We start from the raw sequence: 15,176 nt of genomic DNA, 5'->3' as shown, positions 1-15,176 counted from the left end.
GTGCATGATGACACTGGTTTTCAGGCTTATTTTTGCTTACTCATTTTCTGATATTATTGAAATGTGGCTTAAAAAGAAAAATAAAATATGGTTATTATCCTAACCTCTACTGAATGACTTAAGTTGATACAGGATCAAAATCCAGTCCAGGTAATTTTACCAATGTGGATAATGAGCATTCTGCAGATACAGCTCTGTTCTGAAAGTTCAGTGGGCATTGCAGGCTGCTCCAGGTGCACCACACTACCTAGCTCTGAAATTTTGAATTCTTTTTTAAAAAACAATCTCTGAAACATCTTAAATAGAACAGACTCTCTCCATGTGCCTTCTGACATCTTCTTTGTGGAACGTGGCTGTTCATTGTCATCTTCCTTTGACAGCTTCTCTCATCTCCTATGTTCAATACATCCTCTCTGAGCAATTTACCTTTTCATCTGGAATTTCTTTATGTTAAGGCTATGCTGATCCTCATTCCTGCATTGGATCTGCCAGGCTGGCTGATATTGGATCCTGCAGTTTGCCCAGCCTCGTTTGCTCTGACTGCTGGTGATAGCAGCGCCCCGCACTTCAGGCAGCAGTGGCAGCAGCAATCTATGCATGCCAGTTGTAGATATCTGAACATAAATATGATAATGCTGGACCACAGCCAGCTCTGCTCTGGCTTCTGCAACACTGTTCCACAATGTGAAGCACAAAGATAATCTGATGCTCAGAGGCATTCAGCTTGCAGGCAGGCAGACTGGAAAAAAGCTCAGGTTTGCTTAAATGGCCACAGCTCCAACTGTGTGGCCTCGTCATTTCTTATATGGAGAGGGTGTCAGGAACTGGTTCAACATGAGAATGATGTCCATGTTTTAGTCCTGTGCATGATGTAAAAAAGCTCTCCATGCCTTAATCAGGGGATAGCTGGTGAGAATGACAGTTAGGAGCTTTCACTGATATCAAATCCACAGGACAGAGCAAGCAGTCTGTGTGCTGCTCACAGTTATCTCACACAGGTCAAGTCTAAGGAAATCCATGGCTGCTATGGCTCCAAGTTACTATGAGGATGGTTCAAAAGGATTCTTCAGATGATGGAGTACTGATCCTGACACCCTGACTGCCAGGATTCAGTCTTGTGATATTGGACTATGACACGCATATGTTCTAGTTTTGTTTGCTGGAGTGATAATTTAGATTAAATTATTCCTCTTCTGTTAATTCCTTCCAAGCTGATAGGACTTGTAAGGATCTTTATGAGAAGATTTTTCCTAAAGTTACCAGCTCATGGTCACCAACTTGCAGAGTGCACTGATCTCAAACTCTAAATAAGCTACAGGTATATGGGGGAAGTTAATCCATTTCTACATCCAGAGATTTCCCATGGGGAAATATGCACTTAGGACTTTGCCCTTTGTAATTTTCTAGTTAGCCTCAGGTTGTTTTACACCTTTGCATCCTTGAAGCTGTGCAGTACCTTCCTTCCCAAGAGTGTTACAAGCCATAAAGGAGGATTAATGCAGCTTTTGAACTCCATTAACTATTGCAAGAATTTTCCACTTGGAAGCTTCTAGAATACGCTTAATATCATGTAAAGTAGAAATAAGAATAATTAGCAGCTCATAAACCATCTGCCAAGTTTTGAGCTTGTATTTTCCTCCATGATCTGACCTTCTGACATATCCTGACTTCTTCCAGACTTTCCTGGACAATTAATTTAGACACTACAAAGCAGGCAGACATGTTCCTGAGAAGTTAGTTCTTTGATCCACACGGAAAAGGATGTACCATAGATTATCCAATCCTTCTTTGCTTTTTTTCCTGGCATTCCCAGACTTTGATGGCTAGATCTCACTGTTTGATGATCACAGACTCTCAGAGCAGCATCTCAATACTTATGTGATTTATGGATCCAAACTTTGGGCTAACAATGCCCTGTAGCATTTTATTGTGCTCACTAAATAACTCGAGGTTTATTGTTCTTAAAAGAGAACAAGGGTAATGCAATTTTTATTTTGTCTAGCTGTCTGTTACTCCCTCAAGTAACTTTTTATTCCTTTGCCCTTTTTGGTGTTATTGAGATCTCAAGGATGAGATGTTTCTGCAGCTGTTAGAAAAACAAATGGCTGAATGGAGACAAAAGGCTGAACCACAATCTTTACAGTTGTTTGCTTGCTTTGTTCTGCTTGCTGATCAGTCAGGATATGTAGCCTAGGATGGGCAACTCTGGAAAAATCACGGATTGTTCCCTGGCCAAACAACATCAAGGAACACAGGAGGAACCTGAGGTACTGCATGTGGGTTATTGAGATGCAGAGGAGAGAGGCACAATCCTCCTCCTCCTGATGAACAGACACGAGAGCTGGTAAAGAGAAAGGGAAACTTTAGTGTTATTCCAGTGGACAATTTCAGCAGAGTAAAGCACTAAGTTACAGGGACCAGATTTTCATGGACCACTTGCCTTCCTTTCTAAAAATGTTTGGGTGATTTTGACACTTATAAAATCTGAAAATCTCTCCTTATGCATAGGGCAGATAGGTGATTCACACTTTGCAGCATAGCTGTAGTTCTGTGTCTCTGGTTCCAGAAACATCTTCATCTACCTCCCTATGTTTGTAGTAATGATGGAAAAGGTGTCACCTAGGAAATGAAGTGTAGCTTGCAAATAAATATTTCAAAGCAGATTTTCACAAGGAAATGTTAATGGCTCTAAAATGCTAGACTATTACAATACAAGGTCATCATATTATAAACTCATACATACATACATTTGTGTGTGTTTGAAAGGAACCCTGCAGCACTGCTGTTCTTTACTGTAATTTTGTTACTCTGAGAGGAAAGAAACATAATATATTTGCATAAAGTTATTTAGATCTCATTATGAGAGGCATAGGATCACAGTCAGAAAAAAATTAGTCAGCTAATTATTAGATTAGTGCATAAAATTATTAATATAATGAACAAACTGTAGAAAGAGACAGCTTAATAGTATAAGTTGTAGTTTATATGCTTATCCTCTGTATCTGCTAAAATTTGGACATTTTCAAAGCATAAACAATTTTAATATTCTTAAAGATTCAGAAGTTTCTGGTATTTGTTACTGGTTTTGCTACAAACATTTTTATCCAGACTCCGTGCCTGGTCTCTCTATCCCCACACTAATACCTTTGCATGGATAAGGTAACATTTGAGCTTACTGACTTTGATGCAAAAACCTGTAGACACAAGATTAATCCCAGAAACATAGTAAAGAGATGGCTTTATAAGTGAATTTTGCAATTATAGGTCTTAAAGAAACCTTTATTCTAGTTAAACATTTAGGAAAAAATCCTCTGCTAATATCTTATCCCTTCTGATTTTATATGGATTCTTGAAGATCTTTTCTGGGGTTAATTGTGTGTGAAAGAAATTATTCCTTTTCACAGACCTCTTTTCTCAAGTGGAGGCCCCTTAGCAAGGAGGAAAAACAAGAATCCAAGAAAAATAAGTGTTAAAATTGTAGGAAAGATGTTATTCATCATTAATGTAAATAATTTTAGTTTAAAAATCCTTAAAGAAGTTCATTTAACTAAGTAAAGCATTTACTGGCAATTTCAGTTCAGAGCTATGACTGGAAACTTGAAACTGTTCTAACCAAAGTAGTGGCCAGGTTTGTTTTTCAGAAATGATGAGGAATGTTTCCTCATAAAATCAATGGGTGTTTAGGAATTAACTTGAAACTTTACCAAGAATCTGGATTACTCTAGGAGGAATGCAGTTTCCAACCTTAGAGCTTTGAAAAAATGAGAAATAGTTTAAACTGCTGTTATAAATGCAAATTATATTCTTTAAACTAGAGTTACTCATTTGATGAGGTAGAGAAAAAAAACACATTTCTTTCTTGGAAGCTTTTTATAAAATACCATCTCATTCTTTTTAACACAATATTCCTCCATTAATTTGCTTCTGAAGGTAGGAGCACATTGTTTCACATGGCCAAACCCCCATGTCAGAGCAGCAGAACCAGTCAGGCTGGTCTTGGCCAACACCCCATTGCAAAGGTGTTCACTTGGACCCCTCAGTACTTGGAGAGGCCTCTGTGAAACAAATCCACAGTGCTCAGTGCACACAGCATTCCAGGAAAATTTCCTTCCATTTACATAAGGGAAAGCTGCCACCTGTGATTCTGTTTTGTGCCAGGGTTCAGTGGCTGGGGATTCAGTATCAGCACAAACTCTCCAAGTTTTGCCCCCTGGGGGTGACAGCAGTTGTTCAACCGCAGCAGCTGTGCTGCCAAAGGGCACGAGCATCAAAGGGGAGCACAAGTTCCCTTGCCCTGTGTGCACATGACTTTTTCCTCATTTGCAGATGCCCAAATTTCCCTCAAATCAGAACAAAAAGGGAAAGTAGATCTAGCTGAAAACTCCTTCTAGCCTCCTGGTTTCTCAAAAGACTTCTCAAGTGGGTCCAATTTGGTAAATTATTTGGTAGTTTTCACTGCACTTTTCCTAACTAGCTTCTATTGCTCTTGCCAGTGAACATTTTTCCTTTTCCAACACTGAACTGTTTAAGCTGTGTTTTGGGGGTTTTTTTGGGTTGTTTTTTGTTTGGTTGGTTGGTTTTTATTTCTTTTTTTGCAAAGCTGTAAGATAAACTTCCTCCATATCCCCTTATCTCTCTCCTTACTCCACATTAACAACAAAACCACAATTCCCCTCGGTAAAGAATGTATGAGGTCCTAAGTGACTTGTAGTGCCCCTGGGTAAAATCCTTGAGCCATTAAAGAGGATGAGAGCTTTACTAGGATTTTTGACCAATCAGAATTTCATCTGATTGGCATAAACTGGCCATTACTCTAAGCACTGCCAAAATCCTGTTTTGTTGCAAGGCTCAGAGTCTGTTCCTACCCCCACATCAGACTGACACCCACAACCACTCTGTACTCCAGACCTGGAATGGCTGGTGTGTAGTGCCCTGCTGACAAATGAAACACTGGCAGGCATTTGCTGCACCCCCTGTGCTGTGGCATTTGCTGCACTCTGTGCTGTGGCATTTCCTGCACTCCCTGTGCTGTGGCATTTGCTGCACTCCCTGTGCTGTGGCATTTGCTGCACTCCCTATGCTGTGGCATTTGCTGCACTCCCTGTGCTGTGGCATTTGCTGCACTCCCTGTTCTGTGGCATTTGCTGCACTCCCTGTGCTGTGGCATTTGCTGCACTCCCTGTTCTGTGGCATTTGCTGCACTCCCTGTGCTGTGGCATTTCCTGCACCCCCTGTGCTGTGGCATTTGCTGCACTCTGTGCTGTGGCATTTGCTGCACTCCCTGTTCTGTGGCATTTGCTGCACTCCCTGTGTTGTGGCATTTCCTGCACTCCCTGTGCTGTGGCATTTGCTGCATTCCCTGTGCTGTGGCATTTGCTGCACTCTGTGCTGTGGCATTTGCTGCACTCTGTGCTGTGGCATTTCCTGCACTCCCTGTGCTGTGGCATTTGCTGCATTCCCTGTGCTGTGGCATTTGCTGCACTCCCTGTGCTGTGGCATTTGCTGCACTCTGTGCTGTGGCATTTGCTGCACTCCCTGTGCTGTGGCATTTGCTGCACTCCCTGTGCTGTGGCATTCCCTGCTGTTCTGGCCAGCACTGCTGCCTGCAGGCCCCCTGGAACAATCCCACCCAGCACCATCACACAGGGTTTGCAGGCACAGAGGAGCAGCAGGGACAGCAATAGGAGGCACAAGCTTCTGCATGTGTAGAGAATGGGGTGAGAGAAAAGAATAAAGCAGTTCAAAAGTGATCAGATTAGCTCTTGAAAAGCAAGGGTCTACATGGCAAAGGCTGGGATTTTTTTTGCTCTTGGCTGGTGCTCTGGAGTGTAAAGAGTGAACTAACACAATGAAAACAAACTTTTCAGGGCAAAAGCTGCTCTGTTTTTGAGAGTTTATTGTGGACACCTCCAGCTTAACAAGTGCTAACTCAAATAATGTCCAAACTTTGTTATGTACATTCTCTTTTGTATATGCTCTTGGCTGTGTATAGATAGCTATTGATCAAATGTGCATTTCCTCTAATTGACAAGGAGTGAATGGTAAATGGCAATTAGATCATTTTGGATTATGTTGCAAATTCATTACAGGTTCAGAAGTATAGTTATAGCCTTAAGCTTGGGTGAACAGACATGTTGCTTAACTGGATGAGCTGAAACCAAAATTATGTTACAGAAGGAATATTGAAAGCAATTTAGATGTGATAACTAAAAAATCAAGATTAAATTCAAATCCATATAGTAATCATCTGGGAACGATTATCAATGCAGTTTTGTAGCATGGTTCCAGAGATTTTTTCCAACTTTTTTCTATTATAAAAATCAACAAAATAAAGTTAGTTCATAAATATTCAACACACTCAGTTCCCTTCTTGACTTTATCCTATGATAATAAAATTGGAATCAGAGCCAATATGTTCATTTCAAGGAAATTTATAATGTAAAGCAGAGAACATAGAACAAAGTACAAAAATCATTTATGACTGAAACTGTAGATTGAAGTTGGGGCAAGTCTCTCCCTGAGTAGCATCCTACAATTGCCTCATAAGGTTGGGATTTGTATTCATAAGCTTTTTAATATATGCAGCCAACCTCTTATTCTTTATTGTGTAACCACTGCACTGATTCTGCTTGGGAAAGTTGGGATGACTGATTGAAAAATTAGGAAGAAATTGATTTTACAGAATGTTAAATTTCTGATGAGAGCATTTTAACATCTAAAATACAGTTTCAAAGTTTTGCACAGCCAAAATGATAAAAAGTAATCTTTATAGCTGTGAATATATTAGTTTAATGCTTGCACCTGCATATGCAGACAGAACTGATCTATTTGGGATTTTACATTTTTGTCATTTTTGTTACCAATCTATGACTTCTGAGACAAAATATGAGGGTGGGAGTTCAAGGATTTAGAGAGATGATTAAGCTCTAACTCAACAGTTAAAAAACATGTTGTCTTGGCATAAAAAAGACAAGCATAGTTTGTATGAGGGCAAACAACAATGAAAGCAAAAGGTGGTTTTTGTTTGCCTTTTAGTGAGGTTATTCTTACCATATTAAAAAATAAGGTGTCTCAGCCTATCCTTCATTTTGATGAGCACAAATCTGGCAGAATGCAACCATAAAAAGGTTGTGTTGATGGTTTGGGTTTTTTTCAAAACATGATTCCTACTAGTTTGGCAGTGTTTTCTGTCCTGGTTTTTGACATCAAGAATCCCAGTGACTTGAAAGATAACAAAGGACATGAAGCACTGATGATGGATATTGCTGCCAGTTGTAGTTAGTAGTGGGAATATCTGGCACTGGAAGTTATTCAACAAGGAAAATATTATTATTTGGTGTGCCTGTCCGATGACAAAATACAATTTTAGCTACTAAATTCAGTAGTATATAATAGGAATAGCACCTCATTAATCAAATTTGTTAAGTAAAATTTAGATTGCAAAGCGAAAGTGAAATCACAAGGGAAACACATCACTGTTTTCCAAAGATATTGAACTTTTCATTTTGTAGATGATAAATATGTCCCTGCAGCATCAGGCAACACCTCAAAGTACAACTCTGCACCCCAATGACAGCAGAATGAGTCTCATCCTTCAGATGTGTTATTGAAGTCTGCTGGTGTGTGACTCAAAGCTGCTATATAATAGTCTAGAACAGCAATCCTCTCTCCTGTCATACCAATACTTTTATTTTATTAAATAATCATTCTGCCTTTTAACTGCAGTATAAAATGCAGCAATATATTCTTAGTATTTTTTATTACCATAATGTTAATTCTTGCACTAAAGGATAATGTCAGTGACTGACTGTATTTCTCCCAAATACATTTTACACTGATGAATATGTTTATTAAGATATGTCAAATGATTTCTCTGAATTAAAAGCTGAGTAGAAGTAAATGATAGGATGCAAGGCAGTAATCCAATCTCATTGCTCTTATTGTACAATAAATGAAGAAAGATCGAGCAAAAACTTCACTGTGCAGTTCTAATGGAAATCCTTATAAGCAGCAGAGCTTATGAAGACCTACCCAATACAACTCCAACCTAAAATTGCACCCAGGATCCACGACAGCCTCATGGAGTTTCCAATAAAATCTAACAAAAAATATTTGTGACCAAAGAAGAGGCCTACTGAACATATGGAATGATGTTAAGTTCAGTTTGATTTGGTTACAAACCCAGTTCCTCAGTCCTGTTCATGCAAAGTTTTACATTTAGTATTGCTTTTGCTTTTCATTTTTTTCATTTGCCAGATTAAGCAAACAGGATGATTCCAAAGGCATGGAATTAGATGTTTGGTAAGAGCAATGCCAGAGTTCTAACATAGTACACTTGGTGAAGACTGGTGTAGTTACAAATAAATAGACATTGTGTATGATGTATAGTTACATTTTCAAAATCATCCTGTTTTTGTAAAAATTTAATTGATGAAATCTACCAAGAGTCAATGACAAATGAGATATTTCATTTGTTTTCCTTTTTTTTTTCCTAAACAACCCCAGAATCTCTCATTTTCAGGTTGTAATTAACTTCCTTGAAAATATTCATTGGTGTTTCAAGAAGTTTCAGAGCATCTTCTCATAAATCAGCATGATGCATCTGAATTAAAATTTGAATGTAAATTAGAAATGTTTTATATTAATGATTGTGAGGCTAAACAGAGATTCAGAACTGATTAAACACTACTGTCTTCCAGTGACTGAGTTGCAAGAGGAATGCATTTTCAGACTCTACATTTCCCATACATATGGAAAATTTGGTTTCCAGCATGGAAGCTCTGGATATCTGGAATGCACTGCTATAGCTGTAGTTATATTTTAAAAATTCTATCACTAATTTGCCAATGCTTTGAAGTTGTAGCAAGATTTCAGTTTAAGTCAGTATGTAGAAATTAATTTAAAGGTTTGAAAAAGTCTCAAGATAGCTGTGACAAAGCAGTTTGCAGCTTCTAACCTCAAACAGAACTTATATTTAAATATACAATATTTCTTTTGACATGGCTGGTGATAGTAGTGTGGGCTTTTACTTGGATGATTAGTGTGTAAAATGTATCATTTAAATGTGGACTTTGTCCTCTTAGCTGTATATTACAGTCAGAATGCCATAAGCAGCCCTCTCCCAGGGTTAACTGAAAGCTAAACTTGTGTTTAGCTCAGGAATTTAATCGAAATTATCAGATTCTCTTAGTGTTAAGGTGTTTCCTGTATAGACCACAGAAACCCCAGTAAAATGAGTTTTTGCACACTGGCAGAGAAGAATAAGGCTTTAAACGTAAGCAAGTTCCCAGTACTGCTGACTCCAGTCCCCTCTGGCACTGCAGACTCTTGTGCACCAGGGACACCCTCCAGTTAAGCTGGCCAGTTTATTCTCCCTCATTCTTCACTGTCTTGGGGCACTCCATCAGCAATACTTCTTCACTCCTGCTGTCAATCTGCTCAAACTATCTTTTTCTTGGCTGAAAACTTATTAGTGTTGTTCATCTTTCTACTCACAGAACACGGCCCTGTCTACACAGCTCAACTTCTGAGTCTCTTGTCCTTCTAAGTGAGCAGATTAACAGCTAATTAAACTTTATATAGTTCATAAAGAAGAAAATAGTGCAATTCCTCTGGAACATTCACCCATACACAAAGCCAGCTCTAAATAAGAATTTCACTGTAATCAGACAACCCAGACACCAAAGAAGCCCAACAATGTTATTTGCTCAGTCCTTTGCACTTTGCAGCCCTCTGTCCACACAAGAGGTGTGGTGGAGCTTCAAGGCCCCTGTGACCAGAAGCACAATGTTACAATAATGCTGCACATCCTCAACAACCACTTCTTCAAAATCATGCCATTAATTGTCCAAAAGTTACTGTGTAAGCAAATTAGTGCTCATGTTTGATGTGCTACCTGAACTTTACATATGGAACAGCAGGACTTCTCTGTACTGGAGTTTCTTAGTAAGCCTCCCTGCTTATTTCCAATGACCAACAGTAGGAATTACATTTAGGCAATGCAAGACAATGAATCATCTGATTTAAACATGTTATGTATGTTAAACCTAAAAATAATTAATTTGCCAAAGACAACAAAAAAAGCTTATTCACTAGTGATGAAAGACTGAAAAATATTCTTGTGAATTCTATTATCACAGTGTCAAACTAGTGACAGTTCCTGCCACAGGAAAACACAAGCTGAGCTTCTGTGTGCAGAAATGGGGAGAAGAACAGGGATATGCAATACAGAATTTTTATTGTAATGTACAAGGACTTCAAAAAATATCCTCCTATTTAAATGCCTACTGCCTCAACACAGAAATAAAGAAAAAATAAAAGTTAACTTATCATAAGGCACCAGTTATAGAGATAGCATAGCTTTGTTTTCAACATTAGCATTTGTTGTTAGTCAGTATCCAGGACAACTGACAATCAAATGCAGCAGCAAACACAACGCTGAATATATTTTTTAAAAGGTCATTTTAATCACATGTGCTGCAAATTTTTAGCTAGTATTAAAGCTGGCCATTTGAAACAGTGCAACATTTCCTTCTTTGAATCATGTGTTTAAAATCCACTTTTTAAAATTCAAAATAAAGAAATAATTCATACATGTCAAACTAAATAAGAGCATTTTTCATCTTTAAAAGCTCCTTAATCGATAATTGGCTTTCTTTTAAAATCACCTTTATGGTGGAAGCCTGCATAAATTGTTTAAATTTACTAGTGCAAGGCTGGTTCTTGGGAAATAGTAACAGAGCTTTTACTGATCATTAGGGAAAGTGACTGTGAATTGCACCAACTGAAAGATTTTTTTCACTCTGCTATCACAGATCATGAATCAGAAATAATAGCAGTAATCACGTTTCAGAAATGAGGATGTAGCTATGAAGCCTCCTAACTCCCACTCCATCAGTGTTATAATCCCAACAAGTTAAATAAACCCCTTACTTCTAACACAATAAGTAGAAAAAGAAAAAAACCAAAACATGAAGAGAAAAGAATACCTTGAGTGCTGCTGCTTTAAGATCCCTTAAAGTCAGAGATGCACATAACAAGTCAAATTCTACAGAAAGATTTGCTTTTGGTTTGATGGTTTTAACATAACTTTTTAACTTTATTTTATTTAACATCTCATGTTAGAAGAATTGAATGCTACACTTTTTGATAGGTATGTGCTGCTTGTTTACAAAGCACCCCACATTCTAATGTGTATGAATGAAGGAGACAACAGCAATCCTAAGAAAGGCACAGTACTGAAAGAAAATTAGGACAACAACCACTAAAGACAATATAGCTTTTACTAAAAATCATCTAGGTTGTCTGGATTCACATGAGCAAAGAAAAACCTGTGTTTCTCAGGAACCTCCAAAATGTCTGCTCTTTTCTGAATATCAAAAAGAAGGGACAAGAAACTGAGTAAACTGCAAGAGTCTGAAAAGAGCTGTTGGCCTTCCACTGGCCTGCAAGCTCTGGCAAATAGCTGCAGGCACCAGAGAAAATCCTTGTCCTCTGGTAACAAAGAGCCCAGAAACAGAAACACACTCATTTTCAGTGTCAGGGATCATGTGAAGTTTGTCATTTTGACAAAAGAGCTTCCCCTCACAAAACACTTTCAGAACGTATTGGCAACATCAGCAAAATGTTTTCAAGAGGACAGAAAGAGCAAATGAACATTCAAATTAGAACATTTTTAATGATGTTTGGCCTTCAACAGCTTGTCTGAAAGACACAGTATGGAAGGGATATGCAATGACTAAGAAATTCCTCCTGCCCAATTCATATTTATGGATCCATGTGAAAAGTTTATCAGCCTCAAATATTTAAGTCTCCTTATGAGATGGCAAGAAGATAAAAAGTGATAACTTAGAAAACTTTAAAAATGCAAATCAGAGTTTATGATGCAATAATTTTACACAATTTCATTTTCTGTGTGTAAGTAAAGACTATGAAAGCTGTGATTCACTCTGGTTTATTTGCTTATTTAAAAGTATCCCAAAAAAGCCTGTCACTTTTCCAGCACTGGTAGTAGGTACTGCTTCACTGCCAAAGTTTCTGTCTGTAATATCCACTCTTGCAGTGTTTCAGAACTTCACTACAAAATTCTGATCTGCTAAGATACTGACCTTGGAAAATTTGCCTTAATAATTTTCTCTTTATAGAAAGATTTTTTTCCTGCACCATAAATGCCCATTTTCAACAGATTTCAGTCACTTCTGATGTTCTGGCTAATTCTAGTAGGTCATTTAATCATGTTTTACATCAGTTTATGAGAACAGAATGGCAACAAATACAGAACAATCCACTTGCTATGAAGGAAATATATGAAATATTGGTTATAGGATGCCTTGAATACTATCACCACTTGAAGCTTTGCACTTAACAATCTAAAATTATTGACTTTATGCATAACGTTGATTAAAGACTGAAACAATTACCATCAGAGCTGCTGGCTTCTGAGGTTTCCTTCTGTAGCAGGAATGGCTGAGATGTGTGAGAAGCATTGTTGGGACTGCCCCTATACATGACCCAAAGGATTAGGACAGATCCAAAGTAGCAGCAGTGCTTCTATGTTGTAAATTGCAGTGGTGCAAGAGCTGCCTCAGATAATTCTTCCCTCTGTGCCAGAGGGCCGTATTCTGTGTGAGACAGAGGTGCTATGGCTGTCTAGGGTCAGCATAAACCAACATCCCACTAAATGGGTGCTTTTTTCCTTCCTTGATGCAGTACCTATGTGGCCCTGAGCTGTGTTCATATGCAAGAGTTCCTAGAAGCAGGGCTTAAATCTGAATTCAGATCTGAGCAACAATGAGTTTAAAAGGCTTGCTGTGTTATGTTGTATATTGTAGTACATAATAGGAGTTTTAAGCAAAATATCTCAATGTGATCATCACAAAAATCTAGATAAAATCAATGCAGCAAGAACCTCTTCACCTTCTGACTCCTTCATTAACTGGGATTCTGAATAAACACTTCACATCTGAGAGAAAATAATGGACCCAAAGTCCATTACTATTTGGTAGCATTCCTGAAACATGGTCACATGAAGGATCAGTTATCAGCAAGAGAGACACAGAGCACAGAGATGCAGTGCACGTTCCCATCCTCATTAACCCTTCACAAGTCTGGCTGCAGGTTCCCCTCCAGCTGTGTTTTTACACAGGTAGGGAGTGTGGGTGTGTGCTGTCCTCTCTGCACTGCACAGCTGCACAGCCCCACGTGGAAGCTGTTTGCTGGAGCAGGGCAGACAGATGAGGTGTCACATGATGAGGTGTCACATCTCCCTTTATTCAAAGGCACAGCTTTAATTCTCTCCCATTACTCTGCAGGGATGCAGATAAGGAATGGCCATCAGCCTCTCCCACAAAGCAGGCACCAGGAGTGCAGGCAGCACATGGAGCTGCTTTCTTCTATTGTCTTCACACCCTTCCACCAAAAAAGCACCAATAACTGCACAATGCAGTCCAAATAAAACTCCAAATATAAGCAAACTTTCTTTCTATAGTTAAGGAAAAGATGGGTGCATATACTTTAAATGTTTCAAAATGTAAATACCAACACAGTAAAAGTACATTTGCAGTAAAATGCACATCAACACTGATCTACAGCAGAGAATAAAGCCACCCACTACCTACCAATCTAAACTTTCCTGAATGATACCTTTTTATTTTATAAATATATTGAACTTGATTTAGTAACTAAATCCATAATTTAAGTATATATATATATATATATAAGATATGGCTGAATATAAGTTACATAAATAAGTATTCAAATTAAATTTTCAGTGGCATTCTTTATCACAAGAGGAATATGTATCTGTGCATGAGAAAGATCTGCATTGTGCTCTAATACAGACTGGGAAATAAGTTGTCTACGACTTCAGAACCACTTGAAATGTCACCATATCTCACCTGAATCTCCAAGGTGCACTTTTTTCTTGCCTTCAGTAACATAAACATGCAATAGCAGATACAGAACAAAAACATTATGTAAAAATTAAAGTAATAATCTTCTCATCTTTCCCTTGAGAAAATGAAAACCACATACAACTTGATGCTATCCAGCAAGTATTTAATTACTATACTAGTCGATATGATCTAACAGCCTAATGAGACCACTTTGCTACTGGCTGTTACAGCCCTATGAAATGTATTGTTAAATTCAGCTGTAACCACAACAATTGGTATTTTTGTGTAACAAAACACAGAATAAGGCAAAGGCTGATGAGCTGATCAAAAACAACAGGTAGAAGAAGACAAAGATACAAAATCAAGAAAACTAATTAAAACTAAATACAGTAACTAATTTTCCTATTCCAAATTTATTTATCTCACTGTTGCACTAATCTGCACTAGGAAACTAATTTTTTCTGATTCTGAGAAAATGAATATTTCTAATTTGCAAGAACCCAGGTACTGTTGATCCTCATTTGACATTCAGCAATATTAGTTTCACAATGCTCCTTTCAGTGCCAGCATTCCAGCTATTGGGAAAGTTAAAATGCAACTTACGGAGGTTATTTGGAGGAGGTCTCGTCTCCATGTTTTCATAATGCTGCACGTGTACTACAATGTTTAAATCTCTTTCCATATGATCTGTTGTACAAGGACCTTGAGGTCGCATAACATCAGCAAGAGCCCTGAAAACCAAACAAAACAGAATGAATCTGCAAAGTCTGTAAGACATGAACAATATGTTCCAAGATCTATTTCAGTTTGCGATGCAGTCGATCCTAATGTCTGCTGGAGAAACCAGCTCCCTTCACAGCAAATGCATTGTGAGACTTCACACCTAAGGCTCTTTTTAGGTTGTCTTACTGACAACCTAAAGTTGCTAGAACTAAAACACAGAAACACATTAGGTTGTTTAGGTATCTTGGCTTTGGAGGAACATATTTTTAGCTCCTTGAGCTTGTAGAGTTCTGCCACTGCATGTGCTCAGTAACATTTATTGCCATCTTGGTTAAGGTGAGCACCTCAGCACCCAGCTCATGGCTACACCTTTCACAAACTGCTTCTTTTCACACTTAGATTACCAATTTCAAAGGAAATTCTCACACGTGCATTTGTAATTAGCACAGACCACACAGTGGTCTTCACAGTTTTCATTCCAAAATGTCACTCAAGTTGAAAAGTCATGTAACTTCCATGTAGAAATCCAGTAAGCAGGGATTTAAGGATTTCTCATGCAGA

General features: G+C 38.2%; 1 protein-coding gene across 3 annotated transcripts in view; it reads right to left on the bottom strand.

Moving 5' to 3' along the window:
- The window catches only part of SHISA9 (shisa family member 9), a 179,283-nt gene that overhangs the window by 155,510 nt on the left and 8,597 nt on the right, over positions 1-15,176 (bottom strand). For all 3 annotated transcript variants that reach the window (XM_077187118.1, XM_077187117.1, XM_054643606.2), the window contains one exon: positions 14,496-14,623. In XM_077187118.1, coding sequence (XP_077043233.1) covers positions 14,496-14,623 — 128 coding nt within the window. The remainder of the gene's footprint in view (positions 1-14,495; positions 14,624-15,176) is intronic.

This window comes from Agelaius phoeniceus, chromosome 16 (genome assembly GCF_051311805.1).
Source record: "Agelaius phoeniceus isolate bAgePho1 chromosome 16, bAgePho1.hap1, whole genome shotgun sequence".
In the NCBI taxonomy this organism is placed as follows: Eukaryota; Metazoa; Chordata; class Aves; order Passeriformes; family Icteridae; genus Agelaius; species Agelaius phoeniceus.
Note: the sequence above shows the minus strand (reverse complement) of the source record. Positions and strands in the feature narration are given on the sequence as shown.